Genomic DNA, 18016 nt, shown 5'->3' on the forward strand with positions numbered 1-18016 from the left:
ACAAGACCAAAACTTCAAAGTTCATAAGTTGAAGATTAAACTAAAGTTTACTAAAAATTTTTGTTTTCATCTAATATCACAACTTCCTCTCGGGGCCTCCAAACATCTTGACCCACCACTAAGCAGGAACGATCACATGGACCTTATTTGTAGGAACCCAAATTCCGATTAGACCGATTTAGACTTGACAAAGCGAAGTCATCGCTCTTCCCGATGGACCCCTGCAAAGGAGGAGGAGATCAGCAAACTACATAACAACAACAACTATTACGCTAGTTTGGTCGGTGGTTTGCTTTTCATAACGGTCAACACGAGGCCCGATGCAGCGATTAGTGTATTAGTGTTAGTATTCCAAATTCCACGGATTGGATTGAAAAAATGGGCAGGTGCTCATCGGGATCGAAAGTCCAACAGTGGTTATAGTATCAGCTGGACAGCAAGGAAGCAAACCTGCGTCGCTTTACCGTCGACCGAAGCAGACTTCATCACTCCATCTGAAGTTGGACAAGACCCTGATGTGGAGGCGAACGTTGAAGGTAGATTTCCCTGAACCAGTGGGAAAGATCCTACTGTACGAGGGTAACCAAATTACAATTTGACAATTACAGTCGGAGCGACTGGAACGGCGATCCAAACACATGGATACTTAATTTCATTTTATTAAGATCCTTGCTCAGAAAGGTGTAAAAGAAGTAGTTTACTGTCTTTCGGAGCATATGTTAGCGGATATTTTAACAAAACCGTTGATTAAAATGAAACTTACGAAGTATTGTACTATGACTGGAGTGCTCCTGGGTGTTTCGAGGAGGAGTGATGAGAAATCGAAATAAATCGGTCAAGTACACTTGAAAAAAGGTTAAATATCCTTGAAAATCACTTGAAAAAAGGTTAAACCTGTAAAATAAGGTTGTGTGTTATTACTCTGCTAGCAATGGCAACCTCAGATCAGGAAAAAATGACTAACCTCGACCGATAGTGATAGATATTCTTTAAAATCACCCAAGGCCCTATGGTACCTTGATAAATACAATCAAAGGTTCCTCGACAGAAGAATACACAGTCGAAAAACCTAGTTGCTACCAATGCGACAAGTGAAATAATGCTGTCGTACATTACACATTACGAGCAACAAAACAATCCAACCAAATCTGTGAAGTCAACCGGATATTTGCTTAGCTGATGAAAGTAGACTATTTTGTCAAGCTTTCAGTAGGGGCAGACTCATGTCAGTGGACAACAATAAAGCTCGAGTGCAAGTAAACGATATAAACTGCATGTTTCGTCAACAAGACACAGTCAGGCCCCTACAAGAAAAAACAGTCGGTGACTGAAAATTGCGATTTTGTTCTTCAGGATCGTTTCGACCGAGACAGATTCAGTATGCTACAAGATCAAGAAGTTGTTCTACCACTTGAACCGGTCGAAAGACAATCGTTCGAACAGTAGATCGTTCGAAACAGTTTAAGAGGGGAGCACTGCTGTAGAAACCGAAACAGTGTACAAGTATGACACTGAGCATTATCCAGCGCCCCTGCTAACTGTCCCTGATTTACGCAGATAGGTGATGTACAGATCACACCTTTGAAGTCGTCGTCAAAAACTTCTTCTATCTGGGGTCAAAAGTCAGGACCGACAACAATGATGTTGAGTTACGCGAGTTAACACATCGGTCGAACATCCGATGACCCAGTAATTCCTGCGACGTCAGCTTAAGTATCGTACGGGACCGCCAACAGCGTCGTCAGCTTATGCTTCGCACCGAACTTGCACCAACATCGTTTGCATCGAATGGCTTAGCAACCGTGAAGCTGAATCAGCACCACCTCCGTTTCCTGTTCCAATCCAATTCCCCCAATCCACATACATGTATCAATAGTTCAAATAAATCACTCTTAATTTGACCAGCAGTAAAACCAGACGTCTTAAGTGTATATCCGCGTCCGAACCTTTATAAGTGTAAAGTACAATTTTTAACTCGCGCAAGAGTTCTGTCTGCCCACCTATCATACTACAGTCTGGGAATACTTCTTTACTCAAAATACTCGTCGAAGCTGGGACTGTGTAGAACATTTATAATTCCAATGCTCATATACTCTTCTCAGATACGAACTCTGTCCAGAACTGACGAAACCCTCTTGGCCGGGTTCGAAATGAAGATGCTCATAATAATTGTTGGCCCTATAAGTGTGGAAGGATAATGGGGAGCCAATACAATGACAAGCTCTACGAGCTGTACGATGATCTCACCATCCTGGAGTGAATTAGATTTGCCTGGCTCTAGCGGACTAGCCATGTCATGAAAACGGCATCAGCCTTCACAGCCCATAAAGTCTTTTCAGGCCATCCACATGAACAGAGGAAGCATAGTGGTAGTAGTCATATCAGGTCGGATAATGGAATAGCAGACTAAGGCACTCGACTATGACCGGCATTGAGGATTGTTGCGGAAGGCCTAATCACCGAAGCAGTCGAAGCGCCTGTTAAGTAAGTATATGGTATCGACGATTGGGGTACCGAAATCATCGAATCGTTTCAAAAGAACGTGGAATTGGCATGCAAAAGAAAAACTTAAGTGTCTGCGATTGTGCGTAGAAATAAAGATAAATTATCTGCTGCTGCACAAAGAATCCTCACCTAGTTGGCTCCAAGCAAATTACGACGCCGACAGGTGACAGATATTTCGATTTGAGTTAGACATACAGTATCGTACCTTCTGAGAGCAAAGTTAGATGTCGATTGTAAAATAAGGCATTACTCCCCTTTAACAATGAACCAGTTTGGAAATCCTGCTAGCGTCCTTCTTACAGATGATGAAGTATTCCGTTTTGATATTGAAGAAATGTAACTCCATACTTACCTTTGTGGAAACCGAACTCAGAGGGAAAGACGGGACCGTTGTGGAGATAGTGAGGTGTCTGCTGAAATTGATCTGAGCAAAACGTTGCTGGGTGAGACGATAATAGCTATGAACTATCTGCAGAATTGTCTTTCATCATCATAAGAAAAGAAGACGCCACATGAGACATAATCGTGCTCAGCAGAGATGCGAAGCTTATTGAGTTGGACGGTGTAGCTGAGCTTTAAAGAATCCAATATGAACCGGTTTTAAAAGTCTTTGCGATGATACAGATACCGGTTGTAGTGAGCGGTCATTATACGTTAATAAACATGTACTAGATTAACTACATCATATTAAACATTCTTTAGTTTATGGGCCTCTTAGTTAAATCCTAGTTGCCAAATCCCTGCTGGTAGGCTTTGTTAGCTAAAAATGCATTGAAATTGTTCAATGTCGTATTGAACAAGATTTTGAACGTTGTGGATTACATGACGTTCATGTCGCCAAAACATCAATGGGAGAAGCATTACTTTAGATAGGAACTGAATGTGTTGTACTTCAAGAAATTAGAGCACTTCCAGCTATCTCTCTCTTCAATCGAAAACTGCCATGGCAACGCATGGAAAGTGACAGAGAAGGCTAGAGAGAGCGAAATCTTTCCGAGATTTCAGCTCGAGGAGGCGAAATCTTTTTGACGGATAGATGTGGGTATATGTGCTCTTTTAAATGTAAGTAATCTTACATTAGTGTAGTGGTAGATTGAAGAAATCAATATAATTAATCGCTGGAATAAAAAATTATTTTGATAGTTTCCGTATAAACAATTCCAAAGAAGAACAATTTCAATAAGCATGTAACGTTGATATACTTACTTACTTATGAGGCGCTACAACCGCCTCGCGGTCTTAGTCTCCGGCAACAATCCGCCAATAGCTGCCCTCGTCTACCAATCCGTTATCCCGGCCGTTCTGGAGGACGCATCAACGCCATCACGTCATCTCAATTTAGGCTTCCCGCGCCTCCACTATCAGTGTGGACGGCCTAAAAGGACACGTTCACAGGCTTTCTTCGATCAGTTTCTAATCTTCAAGTAGGGTAATTGATTTGTCATCTATTTCTCTCTTCTAACCATGAAATGCACTCGATGAAATGCACCTTTCGATACCGAATTTCAACTCCGGTTACTATTCGAACACTTTCACGGTAAAAAAGGAATATAATCCTTGTACTAATCACAACATTCTAGTTCCACTATCGACACTATAAAGACAGAATTGTCCGGCTAGAACGCTTTTTATATCCTATATTCAATGCGTACTTCAAAAATACTCTGCCAAGATGCGGGTCCTACGTTTGCTTAGATTTATTTTCTCGTGCTGACACTCAAGGTAGCGAGGGTTGTTATACTACAATAGAAAAAGTTGTTCTTGCGACCGTGGGAGATCGGACGGAATCTTGTCCGTCCTGCCATGTAAAAGGTCACCCCGGTCCAAACACTCGGCCGTTCCTAAGAACTTCCGCCTGACAATCTTTTTGTAGATGTTTTGTTATTTATGATTTTTTATGTTTTATTTTTGTTAAAATATAAACTGAGCGTTTACGTGTGCGAGAGCCCTTTTGTGGACAGTGTTTTTCCTTCTGCTGATTGTTAGAGTATTTTCACTGGGAATACAATACGATGACATTTTACAAAGCGAGTGTGCAACGCTTGACATTTGTGCTATCGTATGCGGCCAGCACGTTTTGCTGACGAAATAAAAACACAGTTCGAGCAACAAAAGCGCATACAGTACGATACGCTTTGCCAAGCCGCTTACTCTTCCAGAATGGCTGACTTCGATAGCGCCACCAAGTGTATCAGGAGTATCGAAAAAGAGATTCATCTTCTGCAAACGGAAATATCCAACACACGTAACGGTATTGGGTTAGAAGACGACAACGCGGAGCTAAAAAAGCTGATGGAAGAAAACACGAGATTAAAGCATCGCCTGGAGATTCTGCAGTCGGTAAGCATTAAGAGATGGTTAGACGACCCATCTCCCCAAATCCCGGGATAGCACCCGATTGGTGTGATTACATTTTGATGCATATTTGAAGGCAATTGCCAAGGAGAGCGGTGCCAGCGAATGCTCCAACGATGCATCCGGCGAATCGATCTTGGGAGAACTGCAACGAATATTCTCGGAAGCCATATGTAAAGCTTTCTCGGGAATGACGGTCGAGGCGGTGGTAACTCTGTCCACTTCGCCCAAATTCGGTGATTATCAGTGTAATAGCGCTATGCAAATAGTGCAGCATCTGAAGCAACAAGGCATCAAAATGTCGCCACGCGACGTTGCTCAAAAGCTTATCGATGAATTGCGAACTCCGATAGCCAGCGTTGAAAAGTTTGAAATAGCCGGCGCGGGCTATGTGAACATTTTCCTTTCCAGGTACGGATCGGCTTGCATTCAATCGCCACTGTACAGCTGAAAAAGTAATAATTTTCTCAATTTTTGTTAGGTCTTACGGAGAGCAACGTATAATGAGCATCTTGAAGGAAGGGCTTCGACCACCATCGATGGCAAGGAAACGTGTAGTGGTGGACTTTTCGTCACCGAACGTGGCGAAGGAGATGCATGTCGGGCATTTGCGTTCGACCATTATTGGCGATTCGATTTGCCGTTTCCTAGAGTTCCTTGGGCATGACGTACTTCGCATAAACCACATCGGTGACTGGGGCACACAGTTCGGAATGCTAATCGCTCATCTGCAAGACCGTTTCCCGGACTTTCAAACCGTTTCGCCACCTATCAGTGATTTGCAAGCGTTTTACAAGGAGTCCAAGGTGCGTTTCGACAGTGACGAGGTGTTTAAGAAGCGTGCCTACGAGTGCGTAGTCAAACTGCAAGGGGGCGAGCCGAGTTACCTAAAGGCATGGAATTTGATATGTGACGTGTCTCGTAAAGAATTCCAAACCATCTACAACCGGCTCGACGTAAAGCTCATCGAGCGGGGCGAATCCTTTTATCAAAGTCGAATGAAGAAAATCGTGGAAGAGCTTAAGCAGAGCGGATTCCTCGAAGAAGATGAAGGACGGCTAATTATGTGGAACGAAGCCCGAGCCGGAATTCCACTAACCGTCGTAAAATCAGACGGTGGATTTACATACGACACCTCCGACATGGCCGCCATCAAGCAGCGCTTGCAAGAGGAAAAGGCAGATTGGTTGATTTACGTCACCGACGCTGGTCAGGCCACGCACTTCCAGACCATCTTTTCCTGCGCAAAACGGGCGAAAATCCTCGACGCGAGTAAACACCGGGTAGACCACGTTGGTTTCGGCGTTGTGCTTGGCGAAGATGGCAAAAAATTCAAGACCCGGTCCGGCGATACGGTCAAATTGGCCGAATTGCTCGATGAGGGCTTGAAACGTGCGATGGATAAACTTATGCAAAAAGAGCGTAATTTAGTGCTGACGCATGACGAGTTGACTGCTGCTCAAGAGTCAGTGGCGTACGGATGCATCAAATACGCGGATCTGTCCCACAACCGTAATAACGAATATGTGTTCTCCTTCGACAAGGTAATGTTGCGCTTCGTTGCTGTTCTATAGCATTGTTTAAGCATAACGCTCCGTTTCTTGTTATGTTACAGATGTTGGAAGACAAAGGCAATACGGCCGTCTACTTGCTGTATGCCTACACCCGCATACGCTCTATCGCCCGAAACTGTGGTGGAGATTTTGCAAACAACATGCAAAAGGTGATCGATACGACGGCGGTGAAGCTAGAGCACGAGAAGGAATGGAAGCTCGCCAAGGTTCTGCTCCGTTTCACCGATGTTGTTTTGCTGATCATGAAAAATCTGTCGCTGCACTGCCTCTGCGAGTTTGTGTACGAAGTTTGCACCACATTTAGCGAGTTTTACGACAGTTGCTACTGTATCGAAAAGAATAAGCAAGGTAATGAATGGGCTGACTGGGCGCGCGGTGTTCGGTTTCGAACGTTGTACTTACTGTTCTGTACTTTGCAGGTGAAATCGTGAAGGTTTATGCATCGAGGATTCTGCTGTGTGAAGCCACATCCCGAGTGTTGGGAAAATGTTTCGATATTCTGGGTCTGAAACCGGTGCATAAAATATAACCGTGTGCACAGTTACGATGGCGTTTTAGCCCGATAATAAAAGGAATTATTTAATAAACTATCAAATGTTCTTAATCGACAAGATCAAGTTTCTGCCACATTTCTTGCGCTCCCGACAGAATAACGAAGAACAACGAATAATCAAACTGAGGACAAATGTTTACTAAATAATGTGTTCAATCGGAAAAAAGCACCGGTAAAGAATATCAGGGAACAAAACGTAACGACTGCTGCCAACCGTCATTTCATTCTCGTCGTGAAAAGTCGAGTATGCGATCCTGCTTATAAACTCACAATGCTAGGTGCTTTTCAGCGATGACAGTTGTTGCAAAGATAACCTGAAAGAACGGCTGGCTGGCCCGACCATGGCGGCAAGCGCAAAGAAAATCCTTTCCAAAATTCGGCAAACTAACCAAATAGCTGGAGGAACGCTGTACGTAGTAAACAGAAACCCTAGAAACCTAGAACGTTTACGTTTAGCGTACAAAACCGACGGATATCATCTCGAGCGGCCCGTTCGAAACTTTTGGCACAGGTATGTTTTGGATGCGCTGCTCCATCGATTGGTCGGGAAATTGAACAGCGCGACTTCTTATTTGTAGGTTGGAGCTGAACGCTAGCAACAAATACGTAACGGCCAAATTGGTGCACTTTGAGAACGGCACCGTGATCGAGTGCAGTACCACAGAATGGGCCTTGAAGCGGCACCTCTACAAAGGGAACGACTACACGGCGTACAGCACGCTGGGCAAAGCGTTTGCCGCACGATGTCTGGACGCAGGGCTTACCGAGATGCGGTGTGATTTGAAACCGACGGCCGGCATCAAGGTGGATGCATTTCTGCGCGCCGTTGAAGAGAGTGGAATCGTACTACAAGAACCGGAACGTATTCGCCCAACGTACTCGTGGGACATGCATCGGCCCGAAAAACCATGGGAAGTGACAGAATAACACAACAACACGAATGGTGTACATGGTGTGGTTTAGTGAGCTACGGTTTATTAGGTCAATAAACGAGAAGCTGTTTCATTGCAATGCTGCCTTCACTCGTTACTGCTCGTACTTGTGCTTGATGTCTTTCCACAATTTCTGAAACGAAACGAGTAGGTGTTCAACATACATTACATAATGCAACCCGTAAGCCGCGAACGCGAACGCAGCTGTGCTGGCGGAATACCTACCCCTTTGTTATGGGACTCGAACACGGCATCGGTGATCATATCGAAGCCACGCTCGAAGAAAAATACGCATCCCGCAATACCGACCAGGTAGGTGGACGTACGCTTCAGCAGCAAATTGTTCAGCAGCTTCATTTTGATGCAATTACACCGCCAGGAATCTCCTAGGTCGCACTTGCAATCACAACACGAGCAGAGAAAATTGCAAATGTCAACTTGGATCAAGAGGAGGGCTGAAGCCGTGGTCGTAGCGTGCCAAGGCCACGAGATTTGACAGTTTTCCACTGACAGTGCGATTTTTCAGCGAATAATGCTAAACGGTGGATTTCTCGGCACCGCTTGTGAGAGGAAGTAAATTTTGATGTTAAGCTGAAATAATGCAATTCTTCCCCACGATTAGGATTTCCTTATTAAAACAGTGATCAATAGCTGTAGCCACAGTTGACCCTTATCCAGATTTGATGGACGATGAACGAAGTAGAGGAAATTGTGCTAAGGAATCGTAGCATTTTTGCTAAACTTTGCAATGATCAGTTTTTAAATCAAATTTTTAGCATTATTGTTCCTCTGGAATAAACAGTGAAGTTTCTTCGTATCTGTTAGGAAAGATAGGATGACAGTAGAGTGACGGATGACAGCAGGATAACGGATGACAGTAGGATACCGGATGACCGAAATGTCAGCTGTAACGGTCAGGGAAAAAAAGGAAGAAGAAGGGGGTGCGTCAACCAGTAGCCTGGGAAAGGACAAGGAAGTGACACCGTTTTAAAGTTTTTCTTCCTTCAGTGGAAAATATAATACTGTGGAAAATATAAAACTAAAACTACACTTCACTGCGTCTGCTACTCAACCGGAATCGTGGTAACACTAAAAGCCTTTAAAACGGTTCAAAGATGGAAATGGATGGAAAGGATTGCTGCCAGGCATGCAGCGATTCCGTGGCGGACAAATTGTATGTGGCCTGTGACGCTTGCAACACATGGTGGCACTTCTCGTGTGTCGGGATAACAGAATCACAGGAGACGATGAATAATAGGAAGTGGTTTTGCGTCGCTTGTACGGGTGGCACTGGAGCGGTAAAGCGGACGCCGACCAGGCACATGGAGCCACAAAAGGACGCCGAAAACCGTAACCTCAAAACGGTTGAGGTTAGGAAGCAACTCACGGAAGGCCCTCGTCCACGGCACACGAGCGACAGCGTGGCGGCAACACATAACCTCACTCTTGCTGACGATAGGGATAGTTTGGCTAACCGGCTCGCCATAATGAAACGCCGGCAAGAGGCGGAGAGGAAACGGGTGGAGCTAGAACTACAGCTGAAATTCGTGAAGGAGGAAGAGGACTTGCTAGCCGAGGAGTTGGGGATAAAAGACAATCCGGAAACATCAACTTTGTTACCCTCCCATGCGGCGGATAATATGGTGCAGCACTCACAGCGGAAGGAGCGTGAACAAATCCAGCGTGAAGGCGCGCATCGTGGTACACCTACCGAATTGCCCGTGTTTGCCGGTGACCCGGCGGACTGGCCGCTATTCATAACGTTTTACGAACACACCACGGAAAAGTGCGGACTTTCCAATTGGGAAAACATGCTACGACTGCAGAAGGCGCTGAAGGGTCCCGCGCTAGAAGCAGTGCGAAGCAGGTTGCTGTTGCCGGAGGTGGTGCCGCAAGTGATAGCGACGCTACGATCACGGTATGGGCGATCAACACATCTCATCTCGGCGTTGATCGATAAGGTGCATAGAACCCCTGCACCGTGTTTGGAGAAGCCGGAAACTGTGGTTGCTTTCGGCGAGGCAGTGCAAAGCATGGTGGACCACATGAAGGCTGCTGGACGACAGGCGCATCTGACCAACCCCCTGCTACTGAAGGAGATCGTGGAGAAGCTGCCGATAAGTGAGCAGTACAATTGGACGCGGTTTGTAAGCCACATCGAGGAGCCGGATCTTCTGATGTTCCGGGAGTATATGGCCGAGTTGCAGAGCACCGCGGAAGTGTTAAGCAGCCGGGAGTCACCATCGTTGAAACAAGCGGAGCGCAAGAAACCCAGCACGAGAGGCTACGTGCACACGCACGTGGAGACGCAGGGAGCGACGCCATCCGGAACGAATCACTTTAAGGTAGGAAAATCTTGTCTAATTTGCGACAACAGAGGACACGAGGTGGATAAGTGTTTCGTGTTTGGTGCGATGGCGGTGAAGGAGCGCTGGATGAAGGCGCGTGCACTTTCCTTATGCTTCGGCTGTCTGGGGAAGCACAATTGGCGGACGTGCCACAACAGACCAGTATGCGGCAGGGAGGGGTGTACGTACCGGCATCATGCGTTGTTGCACGGCGCAGATGAGGAGCGTGGGGTCAGTAACGGGACCAGTGCTTCGGTATCGGTTCGAGATGGCGGAAACAACGGAGGTGCTGTAGCGGAAAGTAATCACCACCAGCACGCGTTATCTTCTTCGAATACGCTCTTTCGCATTGTACCCATCACTGTGTATGGCCCGACGTCCACGGTGACAACGTTCGCCTTTTTAGATGAAGGTTCGTCCATGACGTTAGTGGACGAGGATTTAGCGGAAGAATTGGGTGTCGAAGGGGAGGTGGAACCTCTCTGCATCCGTTGGACCGGAGACACTACCAGGGTTGAGGCTGGTTCCAGGCGCGTAAATTTCAAGGTGGGACCCGTCGGTTCCGCAAAGAGTTTCGCGATCAACTCGGTACGGACGGTTCCTAAGCTGAATCTACCTCGTCAATCCTTCGTACCGGACGAAGGAAGGTGGGAACATCTAAAACGCCTACCGGTAAGGGAATATCATGATGCAGAACCCAAGGTGCTAATCGGGTTGGACAACCTGCGATTGATGGTCCCTCTCCGGACAATAGAAGGAGCGGCTGGTGACCCCATCGCGGTAAAGACGCGATTAGGTTGGTGCATTTATGGGAAGCCGATGAAGGTGGAATGTGAACGGCTGTTGCACATTTGCGAATGCAACAACCAGGCAGAGATTCTCGAAACGATGCGCAAGTTCTATGACTTAGAACAGGTGGGAGTTGTTCGCGTAGTCGAATTAGATCCGGATGTACGACGTGCGCAACACCTTTTGGAAACAACTACTGTTCGTATCGGCAAGCGTTTTGAATCGGGTCTCTTGTGGAAGGCGGACGATATACAGCTTCCTTCTAGTATCGGTATGGCAAGTCGCAGGTTCGATTGCCTGGAGAAAAGGATGGAACGAGATGGGCAGCTCAAGCTGCAAGTACGCCGCCAGATTCACGATCTTTTGGAAAAGCAATACATACACAAGGCTACGGCGCAAGAACTGGCGGAGGCTGACCCGAAACGGATTTGGTACTTGCCAATAGGATTGGTGACGAACCCAAACAAACCGGGAAAGGTTCGTTTGATTTGGGATGCGGCGGCTAAGGCACAGGGTATTTCGCTGAACGACGTGCTGCTCAAGGGACCGGATGAGGTTATGTCTCTACCTGGCGTACTTTTCCGCTTTCGTCTGTATGCAGTGGCGACGTGTGCAGACGTGAAGGAAATGTTTTTGCAAATTAAGTTGCGAAAAGCAGACAAGCATGCACAGCGCTTCTTATGGCGGGATGATCCTGCACACGAGTTGGAAACCTACATCGTGGACGTCGTGACGTTTGGGTCTACGTGTTCACCGGCTACAGCACAGTACGTCAAAAATCGAAACGCAAGGGAGCACATCGAACAATTTCCACGAGCGGTAGAGGGCATCCTTGAGAGTACCTACGTGGACGATTTCTTGGACAGTTTCGGGACGGTAGAAGAGGCGTGTCAGGTAGCCAAGGAGGTAAGGGAGATATTCCGCAACGGTGGGTTTGAACTCAGGAACTGGAGCTCAAATGATTTGATGGTTACAAAATCTCTCGGCGAGTCAGATGGCGGTACCATCAAATGCTTATCATCTACGGGAGATGATACGGAACGCGTGTTGGGGATGCGTTGGAATCCTGCATCCGATGAATTAGGATTCTGCACTCGGGCGTGCACGGCGGTATCAGGCGTTCTAACTGCAGAGCGGATTCCCACGAAGAGAGAGGTATTACGGTGCGTTATGTCGTTGTACGATCCCCTTGGACTGCTGGCGATGTTCGTAATACACGGGAAGATTTTAATACAAGATCTATGGCGAACCGGCACGCAGTGGGATGAGGAGATTAGTAGCAACCAATACAGAGACTGGCGCAGATGGGTGGATCTTTTCCAAACGATTGCCGATATACGCATACCTCGATGTTACTTCACGGAAGCCTGTATGAAGACGTACGAGAACAGCGAATGGCATTTGTTCGTCGACGCCAGTCAACACGCATACGCATGCGTATTGTACCTCCGCATTGTCGACGACACGGGTGAGGCGCAATGTACTCTTGTGGGAGGAAAGGCTAAGGTTGCGCCATTGAAGCCACTCACCATACCGAAGCTAGAGCTTCAGGCGTGCGTTTTGGGTGCGCGATTTCTGTTATACACGCAGGAACATCATCCAATCAAGGCTAAACGACGAGTGCTTTGGTCGGACAGTACCGTCGCCTTGTCATGGATAAGAGCAGATCCTCGAAACTACAAACCTTTCGTGGCCCATAGAGTGGTCGAGCTTTTGGAGAGCACCTCGGCGAATGAATGGCGATGGGTGCCGACTGACCACAATCCGGCGGATGAAGCGACGAAGTGGAAAGGAAGATCGAACTTCAGTTACGACAGCACGTGGTTTCAAGGACCATGGTTCTTGCAGGAAAAGGAAGACAGCTGGCCGAAACAGAGGTCGGTTGATACCGGCACAGCGGACGAGGAACGACGAGTAAATTTGCATGTCGAAGCCACCGACACAGGATTGTTACCAATTCCTTACGAGAGGTTTAGTAAACTAGAGAGGCTGCAGAGGACGATTGGGTGGATCGTAAGATATGTGGGCAATCTAGGCAGGAAGGTGAAAGATGAACCAGCGCTAGGAGGGAACCTCAAGCACGAAGAACTCTGCAAGGCAAACGTTGTTTTGTGGAAGCAGACACAGCGTGAGTTCTTTCCGGAAGAAATTCTTATCCTGAACAGCGAGAATGGCGGCGATGGATCTAAAGGAAAAACGGTATCTAAGCGAAGTCGTATTTACCAACTGCTACCATTTTTGGATGAAGAAAACGTGTTACGCATGCGTGGGAGAATAGGAGCGGCGGCGGAAGTTCCGTACTGCGCAAGGTATCCTGTGATTCTTCCAAACAACTGTAAACTGGCGGAGCTGATAGTGGATCGGTACCATCGAGTCTATCGTCATGCTAACAACGAAACGGTGGTGAACGAGTTGCGTCAACAATTCCAGATTCCTAAGTTGCGAGTATTGGTGATGAAGGTAGCGAAGAGTTGTGCATTTTGCACAATACGGCGGTCGCTACCACAAATTCCACCAATGGCACCTTTACCTAAGGAGAGGTTGGCAGCTTTCGTCAGGGCATTTACCTTCGTTGGACTGGATTACTTTGGACCGGTGTTGGTAAAGAGAGGAAGGTCAAACGAAAAACGGTGGGTAGCACTATTCACGTGTTTGACCATACGAGCCGTGCATCTGGAGGTGGTGCACAGTCTGTCAACGGAATCGTGTGTAATGGCGGTCAGGCGATTCGTGGCGCGGCGTGGTGCTCCTGTGGAAATCTTTAGCGACAACGGGACCAACTTCGTGGGTGCTAGCCGACAACTGCAGAGGGAGATCCAGCAGCGCAATGACATCCTAGCGGCAACTTTCACCAACGAGCACACCCGTTGGACCTTTAACCCGCCTGGTGCTCCACATATGGGTGGAGTATGGGAACGTATGGTACGCTCAGTGAAGGCAGCGATTAGCACAGTGATGGAGGTGAAGAACACTCCTGATGATGAGACGTTCGCAACAGTTCTCTACGATGCTGAGGCTATGATCAATTCCAGACCGTTGACCTATGTTCCGTTAGATCCGGAGAACCAGGAGGCGATCACACCAAACCACTTCCTGTTAGGGAGTTCTTCGGGGATCAAACAACAACCAGCGTTACCGACGAACTATAGGGACAGTTTAAGAGGAAATTGGAAACTAGCACAGCATATCCTGGACGGTGTGTGGAAAAGGTGGATTAAGGAGTACCTGCCAGTTATCACGCGACAGTGTAAATGGTTTGAAAATGTCCGTGAGATTAGGTCAGGAGATTTGGTACTGGTGTTAGAAGGTACAATTAGGAACAATTGGAATAGAGGAATTGTTGAAGACGTTATAAGAGGAGTCGATGGCCATGTGCGGCAAGCATGGGTTCGGACAGCTACAGGGACACTAAGAAGACCAGTGGCGAAGCTAGCCTTACTTGACCTGAAGACTCAAGGTGACCATACGTAGTTGGTCACGGGCGGGGGGAATGTTAGGAAAGATAGGATGACAGTAGAGTGACGGATGACAGCAGGATAACGGATGACAGTAGGATACCGGATGACCGAAATGTCAGCTGTAACGGTCAGGGAAAAAAAGGAAGAAGAAGGGGGTGCGTCAACCAGTAGCCTGGGAAAGGACAAGGAAGTGACACCGTTTTAAAGTTTTTCTTCCTTCAGTGGAAAATATAATACTGTGGAAAATATAAAACTAAAACTACACTTCACTGCGTCTGCTACTCAACCGGAATCGTGGTAACAGTATCTTTCTCAGTCCGAGCACGAAACAACTATACAAAAGAGCACCCTATATTCTTTGCCGTATCATCTACTTTCGCGTTTATTCCAGACATTTTACATTAAACAATTACTAATCTTTAAAACTTTACATGGTTAAATCATACCGAATCGTTTGGTAGTTAAGAACGAAATTACCAACCGCGGGCAGTAGTCTAATAATCAGCCGCCGTGTTCGACAAATAATCTCTGCGTCCAATATTGGAGGCTTGCTTACTTTGTACCGCTTCCAGCTTGGGACACTCGGTGATACGATGGCCTAAACCGCCGCAGTAACTGCAGCCATCACCCAGATCGGCATACTTCTCCGTCTCCGAGCAGAGTTCGCCCAAGAACGGAGGCACCTTCTGTTTTGCCTCAATCAAAAGGTGCTTCAAGTCGAGCAGTACAAACTGTTCGGTTGCCTTGTTGATGAACGTAGTCGCGAGCCCCTTCGATCCCGACCGTCCCGTACGACCGATCCGATGCACATAGTTCTCGATATCGTCCGGCATGTCGTAATTGATTACGTGCTGCACGTCGGGAAAGTCTAACCCTTTCGATGCGACGTCCGTTGCGACCAGGACATCTTTTTCCTGATTTCGAAATGATTCGACCGACCGGTAGCGTTCCTCTTGATCCTTTCCGCCATGAATCGCCACAGCTTCCACACCCTTCAGCAGTAAGTACTCGTGAATCGCATCGACGTCCTGCTTTTTCTCAGCGAAAATAAGCACTGGCGGTGGAGTTTTTTGCAGGCACTCCAACAAATACACAACCTTTGCCTCCTGTTTCACGTACTCCACATCCTGCGTAACATTCATCGAGGCCGCACCGGCTCGACCGACGTTAATGGTGACCGGTTTCACGAGAGCAGATTTGGCAAAGTTTTGGATTTTTTTCGGCATGGTAGCCGAAAACAGAAGCGTCTGTCGCTGCCCCTTGAAGTAGGAAAATATGGTACGAACGTCCTCCTCGAATCCCATGTCAATCATTCGATCGGCTTCATCCATGCACAGGTAGCGACAGACGTCGAGATTGACCAGCTTCTTATCAAGCATATCCATAAGCCGACCCGGTGTGGCTACCATGATGTGTGCTCCTTGCTGAATGATTGCGATCGCATCGTTCACCGGCACTCCGCCAATCGCCAGCACGGTACGGATCTCGGGCATACCGGCTTCCTGCAGGTGTCGGCAGTAGTACTGGATGATATCGTGTGTTTGTTTCGCGAGCTCCCGCGACGGACAGATGATTAACCCGTATGGACCTTCACGCTTGATGAATGGCAGGCGCAATTCCTGCTCCAAACAGAACATAATTATCGGCAACACAAACACCAGCGTTTTGCCCGAGCCCGTGAAAGCGATTCCGATCAAGTCCCGGCCAGCTAGTACTGCCGGTATGCCTTGCACTTGAATCGGAGATGGTTTCTTGATGTTCCGCTTCGCCAATGCCGCCAGCACTGCCTTCGGTAGCTTCATTTCGCGAAAGGTTAGCAGCGGCGGTGGTACGTTTTCTCCTTCTGTTAAAATTCGAAGCTTTTCACGGATCTTCTCGTGGCGCGATTCTGGCTTCGCTAGAATGTATCTTGGCGGCGTCCAGCTGGTTTTGATCGGATCTTCATACTGTATACCTTTCGCCAACTCTGCAACACCCATCAGGGCTTTCTTTTCGGCAACACTTTCCAGGATCTTTTCCTCCTCCTTCAGCTGCTTCTCAACGGCGCTGATTTTCTTTGCCTCCGCTATCTTCTTCAGCTCGGTATGTTGATCCAACAGGCTAATGTTGAATTTTCTGCCCCACGACTCCTCCGTACTTTCCTCTTCGTGTTCATTTTCGCTGGACGATTTTCCGACTGCTGATGCTTCCGCAGTGAGCTGCACGATGCGACCCAGCTTGAGAAGCTGTTGCTTCTTTCTTTCCCTCACCGGCACATATGGAACATACTTGTCGTTCTCCTCCTCGTCGCTCTTTTCCGAATCTCTCCTGTACCTTTTAACAGAAGAAGCAGACATTTTGCATTAATCGTACCAAAATAAACGAATTAGAACTGCGGAAATAGGTGGTTGAGATCAATTTGTTGTTTTCAATGTTTACACATTTGTTTACTGTTCACCTCTCGGCTTGATGGCTTGACAGACGATTCCCACGAAGCAAAAGATTTCCTATTTCTAAATTGGCCGGTAGAGGGCGTGATGAGGAATGTGCTTGAAACCAGAATAGAAATTTCGAGCAATTTTTTGAAAATTCGAGCAGAAAACAGTGCGGATAGATTAGACATTTGCAAAAAAATGTTGTTACTCAGCTGTTTGTTTGGATTTCTTTCATGCTGCATACATTGACCGGTGTGTTTTCTAGTTGTCCTTAAATTTCTGATTGTGAAGTAGAGGGACGGGCCCCTGCGATTGCGATTATCTGGAAAAAGAGAGAAAGCACATTAAAGGTACATATACATGTGAAAAGTTTTCCTTAGTAAGTTGATGTCCTGGATCTTCCATGTTTGCTGGGTGCTCGGCGTCGGGACGTATTGCATCGGGCTATCTTTTCCGCTGCATGTGAGTATCGTTATTAGTGCAATAAAAATAAGCCGAGTTTCTTTTTTAAATTGTGAAAAAAGGGTCCAAACAACAATACTGACGATGAGTCCTACCTTACCGCCGCGATCTTCTGCATTAACATCGATTCCATCTTCGGTTCCTGTTTCATCATTGGTTTCCGCTTCCAATCCATCCTTAGCATTTAAATCTCCCACTATACCATGTCGTTCTGCTTCCCTACCGTTTTCACGACTTCCTCTTCCATCCTCTTCATCTCATTCCGCATCCTACCGTTCTGTAATACCTAAAATGATTTCGTCCTCTTCTGTGGTGCAACCTCCTACCGTACCACATCGTTCATCCTCCTTGTCCTTATCTTCCTCTACCAACGCCTCCCCGGCGATGCATCCCTTAATCGTACAGATTTTGTTTCATTCCGTTTCTTACCGTCCTTTAGTTGCCGAAAGGAGTTCATTCTCTTCTTCGGTGTTGGAATCTTCCACCGTACCACATCGATCATCTTCCTTATCCTCATCCAATGCCTCTCCGGTACAGAATCCTCCCACTGTATCAGTTCATTCCTTTTCCTTCGGTTCCAATACCAGCCAGCCATTAAAAGTCGAACCCAATAACGTCTAATCAAA

General features: G+C 47.0%; 4 protein-coding genes across 4 annotated transcripts; 3 read left to right on the forward strand and 1 right to left on the reverse strand.

The window, feature by feature from the left end:
• The first annotated feature begins 4527 nt into the window (after positions 1-4527).
• Positions 4528-7045, forward strand: LOC118512423 (probable arginine--tRNA ligase, cytoplasmic). The gene is made up of 5 exons (XM_036056826.1): positions 4528-4845; positions 4937-5271; positions 5342-6404; positions 6476-6782; positions 6854-7045. Exons 1-5 carry the CDS (start codon positions 4567-4569, stop codon positions 6961-6963), a joined length of 2094 nt encoding a protein of 697 aa, XP_035912719.1. The 5' UTR covers positions 4528-4566; the 3' UTR covers positions 6964-7045.
• Positions 7046-7279: 234 nt separating this feature from the next.
• LOC118512425 (39S ribosomal protein L18, mitochondrial) lies at positions 7280-7998 on the forward strand. The gene is made up of 2 exons (XM_036056829.1): positions 7280-7498; positions 7566-7998. The coding sequence occupies exons 1-2, from the start codon at positions 7329-7331 to the stop codon at positions 7912-7914; spliced, it is 519 nt and encodes a 172-aa protein (XP_035912722.1). The 5' UTR covers positions 7280-7328; the 3' UTR covers positions 7915-7998.
• Positions 7999-9406: 1408 nt separating this feature from the next.
• LOC118509210 lies at positions 9407-14527 on the forward strand. Its single transcript, XM_036049484.1, has one exon. The coding sequence runs from the start codon at positions 9407-9409 to the stop codon at positions 14525-14527; it is 5121 nt and encodes a 1706-aa protein (XP_035905377.1).
• Positions 14528-14868: 341 nt separating this feature from the next.
• LOC118512424 (ATP-dependent RNA helicase abstrakt) lies at positions 14869-16971 on the reverse strand. The gene has a single exon (XM_036056828.1). It carries the CDS (start codon positions 16848-16850, stop codon positions 15009-15011), a length of 1842 nt encoding a protein of 613 aa, XP_035912721.1. The 5' UTR covers positions 16851-16971; the 3' UTR covers positions 14869-15008.
• Positions 16972-18016: the final 1045 nt, after the last annotated feature.

This window comes from Anopheles stephensi, chromosome 3 (genome assembly GCF_013141755.1).
Source record: "Anopheles stephensi strain Indian chromosome 3, UCI_ANSTEP_V1.0, whole genome shotgun sequence".
Classification (NCBI taxonomy): domain Eukaryota; kingdom Metazoa; phylum Arthropoda; class Insecta; order Diptera; family Culicidae; genus Anopheles; species Anopheles stephensi.